Source organism: Alternaria viburni (genome assembly GCF_023758015.1).
Source record: "Alternaria viburni strain BMP 2772 chromosome Unknown scaffold_21, whole genome shotgun sequence".
Taxonomy (NCBI): Eukaryota; Fungi; Ascomycota; class Dothideomycetes; order Pleosporales; family Pleosporaceae; genus Alternaria; species Alternaria viburni.
Window position 1 is genome coordinate 437,594 of NW_026055790.1, and position 23,534 is coordinate 461,127.

Here is a 23,534-nt window from a genome sequence, read left to right on the forward strand (position 1 = left end):
ATCACGCAAAAGAACGAATCAAAAGGCGTGATGTCATGTTGGTTTTCGTTTGTAATGACTTGGGGCTGTTTTTCTCGTGGTCGGATCGCCCCTCGGCTGCGTGTCGTGGCAGCAGGGGTGAATACGGGGCTTCCGCTGCCGCACGACGCCGCTGTTTCAGCCGCCAGAGGGCTATCGATAAACAGCCTATCGACAAGACCCATCGCTTCCCAACACATCACCGGCGCATGCGGCGATTTTGGTTCACTCCTGCGACGAAAACGTCTGGTCGTTTGAGACAATGCCGTGCTATGTTTCAAACAACGCAGGTTGGCGAACTCTTACCGAACGGGCATTTGAAATCGTAGCAACTGATCGCTTTCCGGCCTCCCTGGTAATACGAGCGACACGCGTGAGCACTGCCGAAAGCCTTGGTACTTTTCCTCCACTCTGGTCCAGATGCTGGCTCTCCGCTCAACGATCGACATGTCGCCACGAGGAAGGCCTGACCTTCCTCGTTGAGTTATGCGCCCGTCTGATCCGGAGGATTCGGATGCATGCGAGCGCATCTTGGAAGTCTGCCGGCCGTGACGACTATCGGTAGGGAGTGTGCGGCGTCGACATTAGCTTACTGACGTATGGAGATTACCAAACAAGGTAGTCAAATATGGTAGTCGCACGATTAGTAACATCGCAGACGCCCATCAAGCGCCCCGCTTTATCTACCCTTCTCCGAACACGACAGTTGGACAGGAGCGACCTCTTGAGATCATTTTCCATTCCTTTCGACAGTTTGAACAAGCGAACGCATGGCATGCCAGTAAAGACAAAAACTCTATGTTGTACGCCTGGTATCTTGGAGTGTTGTTCCAGCGTGATTTCGTGGCGCAGGCCATATGCAATTTCCCGGGTTGCTGTTGCCCAATCGTCCAAGTATGGTACAATAGTCCATCAAAAGCAACGCATTGAAGTGTTCCTGATGATCTTGAGAAGCTGCGCCGCGTGCAACCTGCATTTAAATTGCTTTTCGGGAACAATCCCATGGGTACTAGCAGCGGTAACCTACCTGATTGTCCGTCGGCATGTCTCTGTTAGCGAAAACACGCACCCGGGTATTGGTTTTGTGCGAGAACTTCATTTCCAGCGTCTATCGTGCAACTGCATTGGCTTCGATCTGCACCTTGCTCCAGCATTCCAAGGTGAATGTTCTAGCGTGCGCTGAGGTCGTGCTCGTGGTTGTTTACCGTGAGCCTTTGTGGGTGCAAGGAAAGCCGAAGGCTGGAGCTCCAGCACGGTGCGATGCATTTCCAGCAAGCACCTGGCAGTACGTGGTACGTTCGCAATGTCGTCACTGTCGTTGCTGTAACAGCCTGTTTCGAAGAACGTTGTTTGTATCATGGAGCGAACGCTAGCAGGAAACCTAAGTGCGGAGGACATCGTGGTCGACTACATACATTGACTAGCTATGCTACCTCCGCGGTCCCATGCCACGAGCTCCGAGTCTGCTTTCCTTCTTTCCAACTTTACGAACCTCGAATTTTGCGTCGTGTCACCTTGATAGCGTCTCCAAGATCACGATCCGGCACGTCGATCCCTTCGAATAGCGCTCCCATACATTGGTGCTCCACTTTCGCTGCCTTGGTGTTCATTGTCGTTATCGGCCTTACACTCACTCCGTACCGACTGAGACCGCAAGCACACAGATCAGGGGCATCTTCCGTCGTAGCTATCGCACGAACACCACGAACACGCTTCGACTTCCGTGGGGGTAGCATTTGTACTCGAGAAGACCGGCTTGGGGGTCCGCCGGGCAATACGAAGTCCCCATTGGGTGCCGTACGTAGCTGGCCCATCTGCGCGCGACTGATGGCTACCGGCGCTTTCATTTTGTTGCCCATGAAGATGATGTTGTTGCCGCCGTTCTTGTACTGGCTAGCGAGCGCATTGAGGTCCAAAGAGAATTCCTGAATACTGATGCCACTACCAGCGTCCGAAGCTGCTTCGTCGATTTCGGCCGTCTCATCGTCTTGGCTGCCTGAGTGCTCGCTGGGTTCGTACTCATCCGCGGGTGTATCGTTCACTGGCTCTTTGTCGGCTGGTTCCTCGTCGACAGGCTCCTCGGCGGCTGATATCTCGCTGACTGACTCTTCACCATCTGTCTCTTCTTTCACGCTCTCTCTGGTGTTCTTCTCCTTCCCGGTCCTAGCACCAAATGCCTGCATTGCATACCAAACTGCTCTGCCCACACGAGAGTCTCTCTTGTCTTCATCACTCCAGTTTGCATAGAGATTCATGAAGCTGATAGGCCCTGGGTTCATCAACGTCATCGCAGGGTTGCAAACATCTACAAGCTTGGCCAAATGTAGATCGCCCTTCCATGTTTTGCTGCCGCTTTCCTTTGATACTGGGATCTGGATGAACTGCTTTAAAGTTTCCCAAACCGCCTCAAAGATTGGCATAGGCGTACCCATGTCTTGCGCGATAGATTCTGTCTTGAGTACAGTGATTACAGTATTAACGTTCCAGTTGTAGATGTTAGGGTCGTCTTTGAACACGGGATTCTTGCGAAATGCCGGCATGATTGTCTTCCAGATCTTTGTACAGGTAGATAACATACCGAACCAGTCGAAGTGCAGGTCGTTTTCATCCGCTAGGAGCCACTGGCGAATCTCTCCGAGCAAGGCTAAGGGCTTGCGTTGCAGTTCCACGGACTTCAAGAACTCCGATGTTTCGTAAGTACCTTGGGGCAAGTTTTCCTGTCGGTCCAAGATCTTCTGCGACTCTGGCTTGCACACCAGGCTGACTAACTTCATCACCCACTCGTGGGCTTCTGCTGTTGATTTGGGTTCCGCGCCCATCCGCTTCAAAAACAGTTCTCCGATCACAGTTGGGTCGTCGAGTCGGCGCAGTTGCTTGTTGTCCCAGGTGTCCTTCTTTGAACGCCGATTGCTCGCCTTATTGGCAATGGAGTAGCCGCGTCCGAGATCAATCTTCTTACCCACTTCGTCGAGAGTCTTTGGCCATTCGCCGAAGAACAGCTTGTCTTGTCGACCGTTGAGTAGATATTCCATGTCAGGCCATCGGGGCATTTCCGGGTGCAGTATCCGGCTTACCGCAACATACAGCCAGGCCATGTAAAGAATGTCGCCAGCCATATGCTCGATTTTGGAAGCTCTGTGATTAAGCTGTAGCTGTAGTTCGTACTTCAGAAGCCCGCACCGGATCGGATGCCTTTTCAAGACTGTCGCAAGTTAGTTTTAGCCCTCTTGTAACACCAATATGATCCAAACGTACCGTAATCCCGCTCGTCTACAGTTTTACTCAGTGGCTCATGGTTGTCCTCCTTGATCTTCCGGATGAATCTTCCCCAGCGATCACGAATCGCGTAGTCTTGATGGTCGCTCAAGATATTACGCATGTTCTCATAGAGCGAGCCTATCTTTTTGTCGGAATCCGCAGATCCCTTGAATGGCCGCTCGATAGGATCAATTTTGGAGATAGGATCAATTTTGGAGAAATCCTGCGCGGCTTTACGAACAGTCTCTTTGTACTCGCGAAAAGGCGCTGCAAGCGTGCCCTCCTCTTGAAACACCGACTCAACGTCAAAGAACATCTGTACCGCTACAGTGAGCCATATAGGAATCTCTTTGAAAGTTATCATGTGTTTGATGCCCCGAGCAGTCTCGTCGACAGCGAAATGAGACAGATGAGGATGACCTGCGACGTCGAAGAACTGAGCCCATTCCAGGGTCTCAAAGACCTCCAGGGCTATTTTGTCTGCGTTACTACCGAATGACTCTCGCGTTATGTGAGATTGTCGAGTGTGAAGTGGGCCCGTCTGTGATAACAAAAATACCTTTAGGCCGCTATAGACGTGCCACATACAATATGTCTCCTGCTCGCACAGATGATCGTTTGGCCGGATTCTCATAGACGGCTTGACGAGTTTATCGACATTGTCTTTGATATCGCCGTCCCAGAAATCATGCAAGCGAGCGTAGAGCAGTGCCGGAAGAGTCCAAACAGGGTATTCCTTGGCGGGGTATCTAATCATCTTCGTCAGCTTGTGTATACGGGCACTACAATGGCTTAGCCTTACTTCTTGGGACGAACGAGCATCTGATCCAATTGATTCTCAGCAGACCGCACCAGATCGACGGCTGTATTGGAAAGCACTGCCGCGCGTGTGAGGCCGTCACCTGTCTGCCGATATTCATCCCACTCTCGCACAATCCATGCTCGCACGTCGTAGATCTCGTCAAGAAATGTCGCGATAGCGAAGAAGAAGTCGTGCTCGAGACTCTCCTCGTCTTGCTCAATCGGGATAGGGTCGACTTTGGGCAATTGCTTCTCCTTAACTTCGGTGATGAGATCGTCCAGTGGGTCCGTCTCTTCGACCGTAAGCCCGGCGAACCTGTTTTGTAGCTTGATGTTCTCAGAAACTACTGGCGTCTCTGGTATCAGAGGCTTCAGCAGTTTTGCCGCCTTTTCCAGAACGGTGATAAAGTAGGAGTGCCTGTGGTTGCTGACGTAATCGGTCGAGTGCCCTTTCTCGAACCAACTGGCCACTTTGCTCCGAGCTAAGATCACTCGGTCAAACACCTGTTGTAGCGCAGCTGGAACTTCAATCTTGGGATCAAATGAAGCAATATGTTCAGCCATCTCTACGAACTCGGAGACGCGTATAGGATATTGAGCTGGGGTCACAGGCTCCGGCGTCTTCTTGGCTGGCTTACGAGCTTTGCCTGCCTTTCCCCTCTTTCGCGGCGCCTTCTGCTGAGGCTCCGGCTCGTTGATAGCTCTGATGTATCCGCATTTCTCCGATGTCCATGCGAGCCAACCAGCGATGTACTCCGTGTCGTTTTTGTAATTTCGGTACGTTAGAATTAACGATCTTCGGTTTAGAACATCACTTTCGAGTGATGGGTCCATGTCGATTGAAGAGAGTAATGTTGTTTGAGAAGCACTTCCAAGTATTCACAAAGATCACAGATAATGCGGTTGGGTCTGCGTTGATGCAGAGTACTTGGAGAACAAACGGTGAGATGAGACGGGAAGCGGAAGGCGGCACGGATCAGGGGCGGTGGGGTAAGGTCGTCGGACTAATCCTGAAAGGGCCCTGGCGCCCCCTTCCAATGGAATCATGACGAAGGTTCCAAGACCCTGAAACTCTCCATCTTCTCCTCTGTTCTCTTCAAGCAGCATGAAATGCGCGGCACATAGTTTCGAAATGCTGTCGTCGGCCTGCCACTGCGCAGACTGGTCGTGAGAAGATTCAGCTTGCGTGAAAGTTAGCGGACGCTTGGCCGGGCCTAGGTTGGAACGCGAGACGTCGGGTAGTCGAAGAGCTGCGGTGACCGACCTGCATCAACAAGACCTTATCATCATTCCATGGACGTGCAAGCCTTCGTTACACCCTTGCCGACGGGAGGCTGGGGGCAAGAATGATGCTCCAGGCCTGATCACCTAGGTAGCTTCGCAAAAGAAGCTTGAATGCGGGAGTTAAGATTGGTCGCTGGTGTATCTTCCAGTCACTATATCCTTATACGTCCCGGACCCGATACTCTTGGCCCTCGTCCCTTCAGCAGGTGTTCGTCCAAGGTTCTCCTCGATTGTGAGCGTGTCGTTGCTCTTCCGACGTGGATGATCTGTGCACGCACGCACACCTGGGAAGCGGCTCAGACGCGTTTGGAGCAGAGAACGCGACATCCATCAATTAGATGGGTAAACCCATGCACACCTGGTATGCTCGTTATCGCAGTTCTATGCACCGGTTAATGAACAATTTCAAAAGCCTCAGTCCAGACTCAGCGTCGTGACGTGGTGTTGAATTCCAACGATGACGCTCGATGACGATCGCATCAAATCCCAACCCCACCAAAACTGGCCCCTACAATTACTACCCCCCGATCGACAGAGATGTTCAAAACAACCATCATCAGATCTTCGAACTTTGTTTTCCGGAAGCCAATCACCTCTTCTACCCTTTTCAGGCCAGTTGCACGTACCTTCAGTCACACTACCTTCAAGATGAGCGACAACAAGGGCCCAGTCACCGCATACCCTGCCACAGAGATCACACCTCAAAACCAAGAAGGCGGCCCTGGTCTAGACGCAAAGACCGATCAAAAAGCAGAATGGTCGCGTCTCGAGTTCTGGGACGAGAACCAGAAACCCTACCTTAAGGAGTATGAAGGTCGTGGTTTGATGCAAGGCAAGGCCGCGTTGATCACAGGTGGAGACTCTGGTATCGGACGCGCTGTAGCGATCCTATTCGCAAGAGAAGGCGCAGATGTAAGCATCGTGTACTTGCCCGAAGAGGAGGAGGATGCGCAATACGTCAAGAAGAAGATCGAAGAAGCCGGCCGCAAAGCAAACCTCATGCAACTCAACCTGCGGGAGAGGAAGAACTGCGAGCAAGCCGTTGAACAACATATGAAGGTCTTCGGCAAGCTGAACGTCCTAGTGAACAATGGTAAGATACTATAACTATCACATGACTTCCGAACCAGCGTGCTAACATCCAACAGCCGCCATGCAAGAAGCCTGCACAGACATAACCGAAATCGACCTCGACGTAACCGAAAAGACGTTCCACACCAACGTCATCTCCATGTTCGCCATGTCCAAATACGCGCTCAAACACATGAAGCGCGGTGACTGCATCGTAAACAGCGCCTCAGTCGCATCCTACATGTCCAACCCCATGCTTCTCGACTACGCTTCCACGAAGGGCGCCATCGTAACTTTTACCCGCGGCCTAGCCCAGCAGCAAGCGCCCAATGGTATTCGTGTGAACGCTGTTGCGCCGGGCATCATTTGGACGCCGCTCCAGCCTGCGACGAAGAACAACCCGGCTGATGCGATGGATAGCTTGGGTGTAGGTGCTTGCCCGCTGAATCGCCCGGGGATGCCGGTCGAGATGGCGACGTGTTATGTGCATCTTGCTAGCCCGTTGGGAAGCTATTGTACGGGTGAGGTAATCCACGGGAGTGGAGGTATTGAGATGCAGGGTTAAGAAAAATGCGAAGGTGTGGTGGTAATGACGATGGATTGGGCGACATGAGGTGACGGGAACGTCTTCACGATAGATCGAATGAACGTAATGCCAGCCTATGGTCGAGTCCGAGCAACACATGCTTGTCCTTTTCAAAGTCCCCCTCCTAATCCCAACACAGCAGCGCCACGCCATCAACTTACTCAGAGTATCGATGACAACGATAGCTTGGTAGAAGCCTCGCTACCCCATAGACCTCTCCTTCGACACTTTTTGCACGCATGTCTACGTCATGTCTTGTTTTTGAATCCCCGGCGCAAAAGAACATCCGGTCGTCCTCAGACTCTTTTGGTTTTGACAAGAATAGCGTAGGTAATTAAAGACGGAGAGAACGATCTTTGAGCCAGGCTTTATACACCCGCAGCAAACGAATCCCAGAACGAGGCAAGCATCAAGACATTGGTGTAGTCTTTCAACACTCCCAACGCACTCATATGTCGCGAAGGAAGCCGTATTTGAACTCACCAGGACCGGAGTTCTGGCCGTGAGTTCATCACATAGCATTTTTGGACAGCTTCGTCGCTTTCATCACGATCTTGAACGCCCGTTTTGATCGCAGCGAAGCCCGCAAGCACGCCATCGTTGAGGTTGTCTGTATTTTTGGAAGAAGGAAGAGACAGCCGCCATCAGCACGGCGGCTAGTTGTTTTGAATTTGCGGAGTATATAACTTTAAGATGTGGAACAAGGAGACTGCGCAGAGGGGATATTTAGATATACCTCTCCCAATGGGCCGCAATAAGGATGCCATGTACATATTTTGGAGATCTTTAACAGCGCACCATAGTGTTGTCGTTAATTTATTCTAGAAAACGGGAAAGACGGCCGTCATCATCTGAGACTCTGAAGTTTTTTGGATACTCGCAAGACGAATGTGTAGATAAAGAGGAGAAAGGCCAGCGAAGAGGGGATGTTTATATATACACTTCTCATGGTGGCCGCTCATATTGTTAAAGTGGAAAGCTTTTGGCGACTTCCAACAGCACACCATGCACAGTCTTTATCGTTGTTTTGGAGACGGGAGAGACTGCCGCCATGAAGCTTCCAGTCCGTATTTTGGATATGCGGAACAAGAATGAATGGATAAAGAAGAAACAGGCAGCGAAGACAGGAAGTTTATTTATACAGGCCCCCAGCTGCGCGCTCATATGTTAAAAATGTTAATCTTTGACGACTTCAACCGCACATGAGATGTATTGGGAAATTTTTCTGGCACGTCTTGCCGCATATGGTGATGGCTTTGCTGCTTGCTTTCGACTAATTGACATGCATATGATAAATATGTTTTTAGGATCTGGTATAACGTATGGATAAGGTTGGAAGATGTCCGAGACTTTTGCTGAGCGCAAAGTCATGACGGCGTCAAAACGCATTTTTGGGAACAAGACCACAGGAACATGCGGCGCTTGTCGTGAATATTTTAGTTAAGTAAGACGGAGGTGTGTTATAAAGGGAGAAAAGAGCGAGGAAGAAGGCGGTCTTTTATGCTGGATCCGAGGAGAAGATACGGTGGGTACGCGTACTACTACCCAAACCCTCTCATGTTAGGTTGAGTATCGCTTTTTTGGTGGTCTGCACACAAAGACATGACGAAGTCATCTATGTATTTGTAGTTCTGGGGCGGGCTTTCTAGCCTCAAAGTACTCTCAACTTCATGGGATGTATTTGCTGACTATTGGACAATGATGCCATTATTTTGGGAAGGAGTGCGCGAAACCATGCATGGCACTCGTCGCAGTTTTGGTGTACAGAGAGCAGAAGCGTGGAGTAATAGTGGAGGAAGAATCAAGAAGGAACAAGTCTTTATATCTGAGATTGAAGTAGAGCCTCGCCATTTGAGCGCATTGCAAGTCTTTTAGGTCGGACAGTCATCGCGGGACATCGCAGTGTTTTTTGGAAGAAGTCCGCGAAGCCATCGAACAGAGATAGTTGGCTTTTAGGTTATGATAAGTAGAAGTGCGGAGTCTTTGTGAAGAAAGAAGGCAAGAAGAAAGGTGGCTTTATATGTGAGGGTGAGGTCAGACTTTGCTATCCCCCGTGTTGAGCATTGTTTCAGTCCGAGAAGCCATGGAGCGGCGCGGTAGAACATTTGAGGAGAGTAGGAGGTCATCACGTAAGTGCATTCAGATTTTAGTAAGAGGAAAGCTCACGTAAAATTGTACCCATGTAATAAGTCGATGATGTTTTTTGATATGAGTTGAATTCGAACTATGTCATCTGTGGAATGTGCCAATGCCCCAGGCCGAGCCGCCATCGGAATCCACGAACTTGTTTTTGAGAAGAGCAGAACGCCATAGCCTTTTTCTCCCGTCGTTTTGGTGTGCGTTAAAGTAGACAAAGTAAAATGGTAGTAGACTACGAAGAGGATAGCCCTTTTATAGACATCGAGGTAAAAACCCAGCATCCGCCAGCACCCTCGTTCCTCCAGACCAGAGAGTCATGCCTAACCATTCTAATCTTTTGAGAAGCGCAGGAAGCCATCGAACTGAGGCGAGTTACAGTTGAAGACTTGGCCAATAGCGCGGGTGAGCTCTTGAGCACGCCGGAAGGTGCCGTTGGCGTCCCGTCCCACCAAGAGCAGGACACCATAGCATTGATATCCAAGTATTTTGTGTAGAGAAACATAACTTGCGGTTTCCTCACAGCAAGTCATGCCAGTGATATCCGTGTTTTTGTATGCCGGAGTCGGAGCGCACACATGGACAAATCGTTTTCGCGTTTTGAGTCGGAAGGTCATGTCATATTGAACATCTTGCTTTTAGAAGAACCAGACCCCATCGGCAGTGGCGGTCGTTGTTTTCGTGAAACATAGGTGGAGTTGCGTGTTGTCGATAGAAGAAGACGTCCTCGAGGTCGAAGCGGGTTTCTCCGCGCTGGAAGAAAGACTTCTTGATCTGGGTGTACTGCTGAGAAGGCCACTCGCGCATGACGATCTGGAAGAAAGACTTCTTGATTTGGGTGTACTGCTGAGAAGGCCACTCGCGCATGATGATCTGGAAGAAAGACTTCTTGACTTGGGTGTACTGCTGAGAAGGCTACTCGCGCATGACGATCTGGAAGAAAGACTTCTTGATTCGGGTGTACGGTTGAGCTGGCAGTCGAGACCCGACACATGTTGAACTTCAAAGTCTTTTTCCAGGCGGAAAGTCATGGCGACAACTGCGCATACCTTTCTCTTTTCCAGTATCTTCTGAGGTGTTGCCGAACATATACGGGATTGGCTTGTCGGTTTCGATCCGAAGGGTGGGAAGTAGACTCCAGGTGCCGGAGCGACAGGCACCATGAAGGGTAGGAGTGCTGTTTTAGCAGCAAGAGGTCTTCTCCGCACATGAAAAAGTCCATCGAAGATTTTTGGAGGCACACTCGCACATCGCTCGAGCGATCGTAACTTTTGGACAAAGAGGCAGGAAGAGCGATCTCTCATGGCATAGTCCTAGACGCGTTTTGGTGGAAGAGGCGGGAACCATAGGTAGTAGTGGCGATAGCTTTTAGTAGATAAGAACCGGAGTGTGTGTTGAAGAAGAGAAAAACCGGGACGTCGAGGGGGTTTATATACCCGCCCGTCCGCGGATCTCGACTCATGCTTAGCTTTCTTGACATCTTCGATGGAAGAAACCATGCAGAATTTTGGAGTTGTTTTTTCGGACAGATCGAGCTGTACCCTTGATGGCAACGTGGTCGCTGGTGGTACGAGTGCTCGAAGATGAACTGCTGGAGCTCGGCAGACAGCCGCCCACCATCGTTGAGGTCATACATCCTTTCGGACGGGAACACCACGCAATGTCGTGGTGAGGTGTGTAAAGGCTCAGCCCAGCCCATGAATTCCAGAAATCGTGTTTTCGGACAGGAGCACCGAGCAATGTCGTGGTGAGGTGTGTAAAGCCTCAGCTCAGCACATAGCTTGATTAGATCTTGTTTTCGATGTCCAACAAGCAGATAGTGGTATGAGTGCTCGAAGATGAACTGCTGGAACTCGGCAGACAGCCACTCGCCATGGTTGAGAAAATTCTTTCTTTTGGAGCCGGCGACAAGAGGAAGAAGCCATTCGTTTAAGCTTTCGTGTATTTTTTCGAGAGGCAAGACGGGCCATGGGAGTCTTTTACGTGAATTTTGTGAGGCGTCTGGAGACATGGCGGCTTTTTTGCCCTTTTTGAAAAGAAGGAGGACAGGACAACCATCAAATGGTCCCAGTTGAATTTTGGTAAAAAAAAGGTGGAAGTGTGATGAACAAGAAAGCACAAGAGGAAGGAACTTCGCAGTTTATATACTTCGCCAGCGTAGCCTCATCACATGTGCGCATGCAAAAAACTCGGCTTTTTGAACCATGGAAGGTGCGTTATCCTACGCGACCAGTCATCCTAACCAGCCAATCCAGCACCTCCCTAAACCAAGCACTCTCGCTTCTTAACACCGAAATCCAATCATGCCGCTAACATAAGAGCGCCATCCCAAAACACCGCGCTATGCACCCGCATCCGCATTCTCAAGGCCGACTCATCCACGTATCGATGTCGCAATCGTCCTCGTCCTCGTTTGGATTAACCACACCATCGACGTCTTGCTCATCATCCTCATCTTCCGACCAATCCGTATCATCCCAGTTATCCAGCAGCTTACCAAGCGCCACCTAGCCGCCCTTCTTCCCCGAATTATCCACACGCTGCACCCTCGCCCTATCCTGACTATCCACATCCTCCATATCCACATCCGAGAACCTGACATGACTCTGCAGTTTCTCATTCGCTCCGGCATCAATATCCATGAGGTCATCGCCGCGACCAACCGTCTCGCTACTAGCGCTGCTCATGGTCCCAGCACCACCACTACGGTTCGTCTCGACCATTTCCTGCGTAACAGGCGCGTCGTCGTCGATTTCCGTGTTGGGTGTCAGCGTCGCGGAACTCATGTTTGAATCGTTGCGCGGACGGCTGCTGCTGTTGAATTCTTTAGCGCTGATTTCACTCCAACCATTGTCTTCAAAGGCAGGGGGGTTGGTGTTATCCCACCCGCCTGTTGCTGTGTTGCCGTAATCGCCATAACCTTCCCATCCTGTAGCATTCTCCTGTAACTCGTGGAGGAAGTTGAGATTATCCTTTTTCGCGAAATCTTGGAGGGGTTTGGGCAGCGGCAGGGGCTCGGCGGCGGTAGCGTCTTCGTTCGCGTAGACGAGCAGGGCGGAGCCGGCTTCGGTCGTGGCGCGCTCGATGACTTCTTGCAGGGAGAGGGGGTCGCGGCGAATGACGGGATTAGCGGATTCGCTGTCGTATTGCATGCGCCACCATTGGGTTGCGTTGGGGATGTCGGATTTGATGTCCGGGTGGCGGACGTAGACTACGTCCCTGCGCGTAGCTACGCCCCAGAGTTGGTACGGGCGCTTCATGGCGTCTTCCGGGGTTTGGCCTTCTGGGTAGACGGTTTCGACGGGCTCGGAAGTCTTCTCTTCCACCTTCTCGGTCATCTCGGTCGTAGTGTCCATATTTTGGTCGTCGGTGGTTGCGGCTTCGTCAGCGCTCCCGTCTACGCGCGGCTTGAATCGCCCAGAGATGCCTAAAATCGCCTTCTGCGCTTGTTCGGTCTGCTCTTCCAAAGTCGCAAGCTTGCTCTCTATGCTGTTGTAAAGCTCCTGCAGTTGAGCTAGTACTTCTGTATCCTTGGGAGAACCACCAGGACTTTCAGGCCCAAACGCAGTCATACTTGTTTTGAGCAGTTGCAGCGACTCAACTTTCTTTGCGCCTGCTTTCTTCGGGGTGTGGTACTTTAGTCTCTCCACCTGCGTCTTGAGCGAGACTAGTTGTTCCTCATGCTGCGTGATCTCGCTGTACATACTATCGATGACATGTTTGTTCTTCTCGAGGTACCGATCGATGTATAGGGTGGCTGGAATATGACATCCCAGGTCAGACGTCTGGGTATTTGATGAGGTCAGGCGGAGTATCAGCACGTTACTCGCTTCGCGAATATGCGCACTGGCTCCAGCCGAAGCGAAGAGTGAATCATCCAGGACATCGTATAAGTTGAAGTCGGGCCGAAGATTATTGCGTGTGACGGCGGCGTCAAGCACAAAGCTCTCTTGAGTGGTTCCAGCGACGTCGAAGGTAGATTTAAGATGACCGTTCAAATCGGCATTCGGGACCTGGCTCTGGAAGGCGAAACTCCACGTCACCAGGAACTTGAGCAAATCGTCGTCCGGGTCGTCAAGTGGTGGTTGCTCTCTCCAAGCCTCCGACTCGAGCAGTCCGTTGACCGACCCGTAAATCCGGTCTGTATTATCTAGAAATGCCATGAGTCGCTGTGTCTCGTGAAGTATCTCGAGGTTGTAAGCTTCCGAAAGTCCAGTGCCGTCTTCGAAGATGCGCGCGGTTGCTGTGGGATTGCCTTTCCACCAATTGTCGCCCTGCCAGTAATCATTGCGTAGTACGCCCGGACACAGCAGCGCGTTTCGGAACAGCGGTATCGAATGGAGTATAGGAATGAGGTTGGGAAGGTAGTTGAAGTTTGGCGACGGCTTCAGGATAGCGGGCTGCCCTTCTTCGCGCTTTCGCTGGCTCGGGATAGGGTCGGCGATGATTTCGGTTGTGGTTGGTACTAGAGCCCACTGAGAGGCATCGTAGTTTGCTCCAGTAGCCGGTCTGAAGTTAGCAGAGCCTGTAACTCCCATCTCCTGGCCCTCAATGCCTGAATATCTGTCAGCCCTTGCGAAGTGATGCTCGTGGCGCATTCGCTGCACTGACTTTGTATGGGCGCATCGCCGGCTTGTGCTTGCGTGGAGGCGACGCTGGTTCGAGAAGGCGGGCGCGTGGGTGCTCTGCTATTGACGTTGCTATGGGGGTAGTTGTCGAGACCTGGAGCATAGTCAATATTGAATGCTGAAATCCGCCACTGTCAGCCGTGTTGTCCTAGGGAGTCTTCCGAGCCTGAGCTGACGTACTGGGAACGTTGGTGTCGTCTATACCGTAGCCGGCCCCCGCAAAGGCAGTCTCGTCCCACTTGGCCTGTGAGTTGCGCAGATGGGTCTTCAAAGCAGAAATACCTCCTTGGTCCATGCTGCTGAAGTACTTGTCCATGGCAGCCTCGACATTGTTGCCATGGTTCTACACACGTAGTTAGAGGTTTGTCGCAAAGCGCAAACAGGTTGCGGGCTATTTGGACATACCGCGAGGAGCTGTCTGGCTTCCTGTCTGTCAAGCTGTTCCACCCCGAAATTAAAGAGGAGGTCGATGTTTTCTTCTATTTGGGCGTCCGACATGACTGTTGCGCTTGTGGTGTAGCGTGCGTGGTGATAGCAATGTTGGCGCAGTTGAGATCTTTGATGCGGGCGGGCGGCGAGCACGCCGGCGCAAGTGAGATGGAAACGGCAGCGCAGGTGCCAAGGCGAGCAAACGGCAGCCGCTCAGGTGTAGCAGGCAGGCGTGTATCGGTCGGGTGTAGTTAGGACAGTCGCGCTCATAGGTGAGGCTGTATGGCGGGGAGCTTCTAGAAGAACGAGCTTCGCGGAGGAGCATTCGGGCAGCGGAGCGATGATGTCGCTAATGCCGGCGGAGCAGGGGTCAGGCTTCATGCCAACGGTTGGCCTACCACCCCGCGTCACACAACATTACTTTTTGGAGAATCTTACAATGCATTGAATGATGTGTAAAATTGTAGTCAAGACGTTGCTCGTTCTTATCTTTTCATTTCCTGGTATCGACACCTCCGTATCCTTGTGATTGTACATATACTCTTACATCTATGTTTTAAAACGTTCAGTCATGTAACCATTTACCGTCTAGACCCCAGAGAGGGGAAGAACGCCAGATCCCAAACCATCCCCTTTACGATGGCACCGAGGGCAAGCCATCTAAGACTTCCTCCTTCTTTTCCTTAGAAAGTGATTCGTCTGGCTTCGATTCCTCACTGTAGGGCTCCTCCGCTGCCTGCTCTTGCGAGACCTCGGTCTGGTCAGAAGCTTCAGTCCCCTTCGTAGCTTCATGGCCTGGCGCCACGATCTCGGCGTCTGAGCCAGGGCCGAGTGGTCGGAAGACCTGCACGCCCTTCGCGTCATTGAGCTTGTCTTGCTCCTCTCTCCACTTGCGTCCACGGTTGGTGTAGCGCGAGATGACATCACGGTAGTGCTTGAGACTCTTATCGATCGCTTCCTCGTCTTGTCCGATAAGCTCGTGTCGTCGCGCCTTCAGCGCTGAGTACAACTTCCAACGTGTTTCCTCGGGTATCTCTTTCAGATGGTACTCAAGCTTCCAGTCGTCGTACTCGCTCAGCTGTTCTGGTCGGTCCACGTAGCCTCCATTGACCTGACTGCGGACAGTCAACGTCCAGCCCATCAAAGGTGCCTTGGGGACTGGTGCGGGCTGCACGGTATCTTCTGCGCTGGCTTCCTCGCCTTCAGCAGGCTCCGCAGTCGCGTCTTGCTCCTCGACAGCTTCTTCGGCAACGTCGTCAGTAGACTCTTCGATATTGGTCAAAGGTTCGTCTTCACGTGCTGTAGGTTCCTGCGGGGCCTGGTCTGCACCGATTTGTTCATCAACGTCGTCTTGAGCTTCTTGCCAAGCGGCTTGAGCTTCAGGGGAGTCCTTTCCAATACCAACAACACGTCGTGCAAATTCTTGCTGAGCGGCCTCTCCAGCGTTTTGTATCTCGTCTGCTTGCTCCTCGGTGACGGGCTCGGCAAACACGTACATGAACGGCGTCTTGCCTTCGCGCGCTTCAAAGTGTAACCGGATAGACTATTCAATGTTAGTAGAGACCCTCTGGTGGTGAAATGGGAGCTTACTGTTTCAGGGAATGCGGCGGTGGCCTTGGTAAGGATTTCATCAACGAGACCCAAAGACAGCTTGAACTCTTGGTCTCCTAGCACCGTGTCGTGCTGGCCGTGAAGAACAGCATCCATGTCGGAGAGGCTCAAGTATTGGAAGCCGAAGATGCGCTCAATGTTGTGGTAAGCGATGAAGATGCCGTCCATGCGTCCCATGCGGGCTTGCAGGGAGTATTTCAGCATGGTCGCGCGCGTCATGTCGTAGAACTCGCGCTCAAACGACTCCCACTCGCCCAGATTGTGACGAAGCTGGTAGCCAGCGCCCTCTTCGTATTCCTTGTGGTTCATGCGGATCGAGATGACGGCGCGCGTCTTCAAGTCAAAGACACCCGTTCCAGGTAACCGCGGATCGATTGCATCCAGTTGCGAGCGCATCAGGAGATTACCCTGCTTCGAATAGTGGTAGCATCGGCCAGCCTCCTTCTCGACGGCTGCCTTTTCTGGGTTGGACCTTCTGAACTTTTCGAATTCGCTGCGTTCGGTTGTGAGGAGCTTCTCGAGCGAGTGACCCAGCCAGCTCATGATGTTGGGGCTATCGTAAGACTTGTCGGCATCCAAAGCATAGATACCGTCCCTGTATCGGAGGAAGACGGCACTGGGGCCAAGCGTGATTCTGGAGAATCTGGGTGTAGGGTCAGGAAACTGGCGGGAGAGCATGCCGTGGTTCAGTTTGCGGAAGTTTGAGAGGACGTAGTGGAAGTGTTGGAGCATGCTCGACATACTCGAGGTAGAGCCTGTGAACTTTGTGCCAACCTGCTTTGTCAACGCCAGCAGAGTCTCGTCCTTGGAAGAGGTCTTGTATTCGCTCAGCGCTTCAAAATCGAATTCGTTCGCCGGCATGATCTTCTCGAGGTAGGGATCGAAGTTGTACACCCGCGAGCGTGGGTCCTGCAGGCGATATACACCGGGGTTGAAGAGGACGCGGTCGAGACCATAGGATAGCATGGGCACGGGTGGCTTGCCGACCTTGATCTCCTCGAAGTTGAGGTCGTCGGGGAACATCTCGCTGATGGGAATCGACTCTCGTTCTTCGTCCTGTTTCTGTCTTCGTGCCCTCTTGTCACCCAGAAGAGCCTCGATGAGAGATTTTGACCCATCCTCCGCCTTGACATTTTCCTCTTGGCTATCGGAGCTCTTTCCCTTCCTCTTGACCGCGATTTTCCGGGGAGCGACTGGCTTGGATTTGGATGGGGCGGCTCGGGTGTTTTTCAGTCGGGTCTGGCTGCGGGCAGCGCAAAAGAGGCAGACGGGGGTTCTGTGCCATTGCGCGGCTGGCGACAGCTGGCGACGCAGCATTGGGAGAGGAGGGGCGTGGCGGCGTGGGCGTGCGGGTGGCGTTGCACACACGATGGAAGTGACGCTCGGTCGCGACTGCACAGAAAATATGTCGGCGTTTGTTAACGCCGGGCGATCATTGCGATCACCATGTGACGTACAGCCAGGAGTGGACGCGTGGAATGCGACGAGATACCAGAGACCCACCCTGAATCCACCCCTACTCGTCGTATCTCGCCCGTACTGCGCTGCGTATATCTTGTCCTGTCATTTCCCTGCAAACGCCGTGTGATTGTCGGGCCGGTGTGTAGCAGCCCGTCGCCTCTACGCACTGGCAGAACGGGCACCAGCACCATACAAGACTGCAGACGGCCGGCGAAATCACGTCTTCAGTCCTCATGCCACGGAATGATGCGACGTCGTGATTACAGCACGCCTGCCAACCCCCTCCCGCCCCAGGCCGAGCCCGCCTTCTGCATCTGCTGCATCCGCTGCTGCACCTAATTGCTCCGCCGTTGACCTCCGCATTGTCTCGCGTTGCGCCCTCACCGTGATTGGCCCTACCGCCTTTCTGTGCCCAACCCTGCTATTCTGCCCCAATTTCCACCGCAGCTCTTCCGAACCCATCTCCCGACGCGACAATTGCCTCCTTCCCCCAGGAGCCCCTCTGCATGCGATAGTTGTGTCGCCGAGCTCGTGCTGGGCTGCGCGCGCCGATCAGGAATCTCGGAATGTCCAAAGACAAACGACGGAGCATCTTTGGTCGCGGCTCCCTCAGTGCATTCGCGTCGCAAAGCAACAAAGATGAATCGCAGCCCTCGAATCTGCTGCGCAAGCGGCGCACGGCGTCCTTCATGTCCAACCTGTCCGATGTGTCGCAGTACACCGAGACCGCCTCGACCAACGGCAGCACGGTAGCGGGCAGCAGTCACGTCAGGGAGACGATAGACGGGCAGCGGCCAAGTCTTTCGAAAAACAGCCTGAAGCGCGCCAGCTCCGTGTTCAGCTCCTTCCGCGGCTACAAACTCTCCGCAGACGACGACCCCGAGCCCCTCTCGGCGACATCAACACGAACATCGACGGGCTTTGGAGAATACATATGGGAAGATGTGCACGATCGCCAGGTGCTGCAGCATGGCGAGGTCCAGACGAGCAGCTCCATGTTCAGGAAGAAGAGGGAATACCTGGTGCTGACCGAGAAGCATCTCATCCGGTTCAAGAACCACGCGAAAGCGATCGAAGCATTTCCTGGGTGCGTTCCAATGTCGACAGTGGCTCATACCAAGACTAACAAGCGCAGGATACCTTCGCCGAACAACCGCATGAGCTACTACCGCCACAGCCACAGCCCCTCGACCGGATCGTCCCACGAGCTTCAGTCCATGGCTTCGGAATCGTCTGGAGACCGCCACCAAGGCATACCTCTACGCCATATCGTTGCCGTATACCATCTCGACGACGGTCGGCCGCACTTCGCGCTGGAACTCTATTATTTGGACGACGAGACGAACAACGCCTCATCCATGACTCTGCAGTTCGGGGACCCAGAAGAGATGTTTTCATGGCTCAAGGCCATAAGAGAAGCAGCGAATAGGGCACGGCTATCTGACGCGAAGCCCATCTCCGCACACAACTCCCATCTGGCTGCGCGTGTCGTGGAAGCAGAACGCGACTATGTACCTCCACATTACGCCATATACAAAGTCGTTCTCCGACCGCAAGGAAAGACAACAACACGAGCCTCAACTGATGATCTTGCCAAAGTTTCTGCTTCAGTATGTTTCCTTGCTATTGGTGTGCACAAAGTACACATTATTCCGTTGTTCAAACCATCCTCACAACGGTCTTCCAGTCCATCACTGGCCGCTCATAACACCCAGTCGTCGCATGGTATCCTAACGCTGACTGAAGTATGCGTGACCGAAATCGACGATACCTTCCAGTTAACCTTCCGGTAAGTATCCCTTCTGCGCTATTAGAATACCGCTAACAGCATATAGAAAGCCACTTGAGCGTCCCAAGGTTCTCCATCTGGCGTCATTAGCTTCGCGGGACATCGCTGTCCGTCTGCGATCCATAGAAGCCAGTCTCAGACCCGAGTGGGAGACGCGACCTTTTGACTTCCTTGTCCCAGACGAGGTGTATCATGACGTTGCTCGACAAGAAAGCCCACATCCGATGGACCAAGATTCTTTGGATAGAACCTTGATTGGATATTGCGTTGCTTACGATGTACAGCCAGAGAACATCAGCTATCAGATCACCTACCCTGCGGAAGATGCACCACGTTTCGAGCTCCTTCCACCGGTCGGACTGCGCAGAGCCCAGTATAATACCCTCGAGCTGCTCGCCGTCATGCGTGCCTTGCGCTACAACGAGACCTTTGGCGGTATCTCATTCAAAGACGTAAAATTGGATGTTTTGAATGGACTGAAAGATCCCAACGGCGCTGAGCACCTGTGCCTCAAGACTAAACGCGGCACCTATGCACGGTTGGACATTGAAGAGCTGGAACGATCTTGTCTACTAGTGCAAGAGATTCGCGCTCTGGCCCTGACGAACCGAAAGCTGCGGAGAATGGACTTTACCTCATGCATATCAAGAAAACCTAGAGACCACGGGGAGTCTAGAGGCAGTGCGAGAGATCAGGGTTGCGGCATTGTGGAAGCCCTGTTTCCGCTATGCAAGTACCAGACCACCAATGTCGATTGGATAGCATTGAACAAAATACAACTTGGAGATACAGATTTGGATTACCTCGTCGCAGCAGGTGTCGAGCGGGCTTGCCACTTCCGCGGACTTGAGTTGAGTGGGTGTGGTCTAACGGATCGGTCGCTCTCTCTTGTTCTGGATGCGATTCGCGCGCAGGAAACTACCCTCGAAGCTTTGGATCTGTCGTCAAACCCCTTCAGGTTATCACCGAGCATGTTCGACTCTCAGATTGGCGTTTTTGGATACCTCACCAGACTCAACCTCTCGCATGTTGCGCGCTCGTCAGGCCTTGAGTCGCTGATATCGGTCGAGACCTTTGCTGGCTGGAGATTACAGGAGTTGATACTGAGCGGCACCTCACTCAACTCCGCCATGGTCGACGCAATAGCTGGGTTAGTTCCACTTACTTAACATGCTGCCATCCCTGCTAACCACCGCGTAGTTATCTTGTCAACTACAAACAATCGTCAGCTCTCCGTGAACTACGATTGGATCATTGCTTTTTGACTGGAAGTGACATTGCCTACCTCTTGCACTCAATGACCGAGCACCCTGGAAAAGCTCGCGAGTTACATTTGGATGTCAGCGAGAACAACATTGAAGAAGACCTGGACAAGTTGACCAGGGCAATCTCTAAAGGTCTTGCCCCATCCAACTTCACACTCCGCCTGCTAGAGTTCGAAGAGGACGCCGACTTCCGCAAGATGATACTTGCGCTGGCCGCCAATAACACAATTCGACAGCTTGATATCTCACGAGCATCCTTACCATGCGATGCCTCCGAGGAGACTTCTCAGGCTATGGAGAAGATGTTTGCTGATAATACCAGTCTTGAATGGCTTGACATCTCCGGAGAAGACTCCCGGTTGGAGACAACCAAGCTAGGTGTTGGCATCAACCGCGCATTACGGGGTTTGCAGCGCAACCGAACCCTGCGCGCCTTGTACATCAGATGTGAGTAAACACACATTCATGCCTACTGGCAATTAACTGACAGTAATAGATCAAAAGCTCGGCGTACAAGGCGCCAGCACCCTCGCCGACGTCCTCAAAGTAAACACGACCCTCCAATACCTCTACTGCGAAGACAACGGCATAGCCCTAACCGGCTTCACCGACCTCGTCAACGCCCTCCACCGCAACACAACCCTCCTCTTCCTCCCCACGATGCAAGAATCGCGACAAATGGCCCTCAAGCAAACCGAAGATCAGGTGAAATCCATGCGCGACGACGTCTCCCTTCCCACGTCCTCAAAATCTAGCTCCGTCCGCAGCCGCCTCACCAACCGCGTCGTCAGCGGCAAATCCTCCAAAGAACCAAACTACCCCATGGGCCTATCGGACCAAGACATCAAAGCCGCCCTCGGCCTCGTCGACGAAAGTTGGGCCCGCCAAGAATACAGACTACAACAATACCTCCAACGCAACCACAACCTCGCCCACGGCATCCCCACCGCCATGGACGTCGACGAAGAAGACTTTGAGCGGCCCGACACCGCAAATAGCCTCGGCAAGATCCTCGAGAAGGTCACTATTGAAAGCACGCCTACACGGGAGAAAGACGTCCAGCTGGGAATGGGAATGGATATGTATAGCCCGAAGTCGAAGCCAAGTGGTGAGAAGGATGTTCCTCCCCAGCTGGGTGTTTATACCCCCGAGTTTTATCTTCCGGAGTTAAATACACCGGGGAGTGGGATAGGGACGCCGAGGAGCGAGGTCGTGGATTATGATGTTACGCCGTTGGAGAAGGAGCTCGAGATGAGCTTTGGGGAGAATAGGAGGGCTTTTCCTTTTCCGACGAGGTGATGGCGACGCCAGCGGTTCCCACCAAACCCCGCGCAATTTGGTATACCGCGCATGCTCACATTCTCCGCTGGCGATCGCGAGTCGCCCTTGTACATATAGAAAGCGCGATTGGATTTTGCATATGCGGCCCTCGCAGACCTGGGGGTTCCTTCGGCGTTTTCTTTTCTGGTTTCTTCCTTTCTGAACAGCATGCAACAATAGGATGGGGATTATTCATATCAAGTTGGATAACGGTTGGGGGTGTTCTATGATACCATAGATATTTGAATACACGAAGAATTTCAAACCTTCACCAAAATGCTATCCCGGCGCCTTTTGTAACGATATATGTAGTGAACAGGCGTTCTCGATCGTGAGCTGAAATGTACATCTGCAGTACCCCACATCCATGGATGCTGCCCCCACTAAACAAGCTCACACGTCCGAGCTTCAGCCGAAAATGTAGGCTGACATCACCTCGTGTGCAACATGTTCCCGAGGTCGCGTCTTTCCCTAACCCATCTGTGCATCGAAGGATCAACCTTAACAGCCGCCCTTACGATCGCACCATACTACTGCGATCGCGACCGACTAGGTGGCCTATCTTTTCCACCTTCTCAGATGATTACTTAAGGTTGTGGATATACGTGCGCACGCAATCACAGTCATGGTGCGACAACATGGTAGTTTGACAAAGGACGACGAGACGAATCAGGCGGCTTGGGAGGCGGCGAAGGGGGCGGCGATTGGGGGGACGAAGGTATGCATCCCTCTCTTTTCTTTTGTCGTTGTCGCTGTGTATCTGCATGACAACTATTGTTGGAAAGATTGGGATGCTGCATGGGGAAGAGAAGGAAGGGGAGTCGCGTGCGTCAATCAACTATGCATACCGCAATTTCCCTTTGGTCAGTTAGCGTGTTCTGGTATGAAGCATCGTTGAGGTTGTAGGATCTATGAGGAGAGGGAGGAATAGGAATGGATTAGGGATCTTGATTAAGATGGGTGGTAGGTATGATGGCTGACTTCAAAACATAGTGGGGTGCTTTCTTCGCTGTGGCAGGCGGTGTTGCATATGCCTTCTCGCCTGTATACAAGGGTCTTACTGTTCAGTTCAAGACGTATGTCTCTCCCGTCGCTTCCTTCCCTCTTTCATCTTATCTCATCCTATCCCCGCCTCCTTCCCATACTGCCTCCCACTAACCCAACGCAGTTACATACAAATGTCAGGCATGATACTCGGCGGGTACCTGGAAGCCGACAAGCGCATGATCAACTACCAACACCGCGTCCGACACCACAAGCGGGTTGCTAGGGATATGGAGATCTGGAGAAGGTACGAGGATTCTTATGAGGAGAGGGGGACGCCGGGGGTGGGTGCTGAGAGCGATGTACATGGACCGAATGGGAAGGGTAACTGAGATCCCGGGTGAGAAGGTTTCGGGCTGTGTGTGGATTGAGCGAATCAAAAGAAATGAAGGTTGACGTTTGTGTGCAGATGAGATGTGCAAACGGATTGTTGTCGCTTGTCATCATATAAATCATTCATCTATCAGTCCTCTTCATACACTCAACATCGACCTGTAGCTCTATCACACGCACGTACGCCCATAATGACAACTGGTCTCCAGCCCCCACAGGACGTCGACAACATCTGTCCTCCTCCAACGCTATCTCTGAGAGGCGCCTTCATATTTTCAGGCACAATCACGCATCAATGGGCGATTCGGAAGGGATGGACACTGTTTCGCTTTGATCCGCCAACGGAGTTCGATTGTAGCCTGTGTAAGCAGGAGAAGACGGCTACTCTCCTGGCTGTAAAGGTGTTGCGGCCAAACGATATGAGGGTGAAGTGTTGTCAGGCGTGTTTTGATCAGTGGTCTAGAGCGCGCGAGTAGTTAGCAGATAATGAGAAGAACTAT

At 52.4% G+C, this 23,534-nt stretch overlaps 7 protein-coding genes across 7 annotated transcripts; 3 read left to right on the forward strand and 4 right to left on the reverse strand.

The window, feature by feature from the left end:
• Window positions 1–1,502: 1,502 nt before the first annotated feature.
• Window positions 1,503–4,911, reverse strand: J4E79_008719 (uncharacterized protein; the record flags this gene model as incomplete). The annotated part of the gene is made up of 4 exons (XM_049357573.1): window positions 1,503–3,220; window positions 3,274–3,747; window positions 3,865–4,058; window positions 4,079–4,911. The coding sequence occupies 4 exons, from the start codon at window positions 4,909–4,911 to the stop codon at window positions 1,503–1,505; spliced, it is 3,219 nt and encodes a 1,072-aa protein (XP_049208044.1).
• A 1,098-nt stretch (window positions 4,912–6,009) lies between these two features.
• Window positions 6,010–6,997, forward strand: J4E79_008720 (uncharacterized protein; the record flags this gene model as incomplete). The annotated part of the gene is made up of 2 exons (XM_049357574.1): window positions 6,010–6,454; window positions 6,510–6,997. The coding sequence occupies 2 exons, from the start codon at window positions 6,010–6,012 to the stop codon at window positions 6,995–6,997; spliced, it is 933 nt and encodes a 310-aa protein (XP_049208045.1).
• A 2,775-nt stretch (window positions 6,998–9,772) lies between these two features.
• J4E79_008721 (uncharacterized protein) lies at window positions 9,773–10,317 on the reverse strand (the record flags this gene model as incomplete). Its single annotated transcript, XM_049357575.1, has 2 exons — window positions 9,773–10,069; window positions 10,204–10,317. 2 exons carry the CDS (start codon window positions 10,315–10,317, stop codon window positions 9,773–9,775), a joined length of 411 nt encoding a protein of 136 aa, XP_049208046.1.
• Window positions 10,318–11,661: 1,344 nt separating this feature from the next.
• J4E79_008722 (uncharacterized protein) lies at window positions 11,662–14,280 on the reverse strand (the record flags this gene model as incomplete). Its single annotated transcript, XM_049357576.1, has 4 exons — window positions 11,662–13,709; window positions 13,766–13,876; window positions 13,963–14,125; window positions 14,188–14,280. The coding sequence occupies 4 exons, from the start codon at window positions 14,278–14,280 to the stop codon at window positions 11,662–11,664; spliced, it is 2,415 nt and encodes an 804-aa protein (XP_049208047.1).
• Window positions 14,281–14,845: 565 nt separating this feature from the next.
• On the reverse strand, window positions 14,846–17,139 carry J4E79_008723 (uncharacterized protein; the record flags this gene model as incomplete). Its single annotated transcript, XM_049357577.1, has 2 exons — window positions 14,846–15,754; window positions 15,802–17,139. 2 exons carry the CDS (start codon window positions 17,137–17,139, stop codon window positions 14,846–14,848), a joined length of 2,247 nt encoding a protein of 748 aa, XP_049208048.1.
• A 710-nt stretch (window positions 17,140–17,849) lies between these two features.
• On the forward strand, window positions 17,850–21,636 carry J4E79_008724 (uncharacterized protein; the record flags this gene model as incomplete). Its single annotated transcript, XM_049357578.1, has 5 exons — window positions 17,850–18,370; window positions 18,419–19,072; window positions 19,119–20,222; window positions 20,273–20,784; window positions 20,834–21,636. 5 exons carry the CDS (start codon window positions 17,850–17,852, stop codon window positions 21,634–21,636), a joined length of 3,594 nt encoding a protein of 1,197 aa, XP_049208049.1.
• Window positions 21,637–22,282: 646 nt separating this feature from the next.
• On the forward strand, window positions 22,283–23,033 carry J4E79_008725 (uncharacterized protein; the record flags this gene model as incomplete). Its single annotated transcript, XM_049357579.1, has 3 exons — window positions 22,283–22,375; window positions 22,651–22,733; window positions 22,826–23,033. 3 exons carry the CDS (start codon window positions 22,283–22,285, stop codon window positions 23,031–23,033), a joined length of 384 nt encoding a protein of 127 aa, XP_049208050.1.
• Window positions 23,034–23,534: the final 501 nt, after the last annotated feature.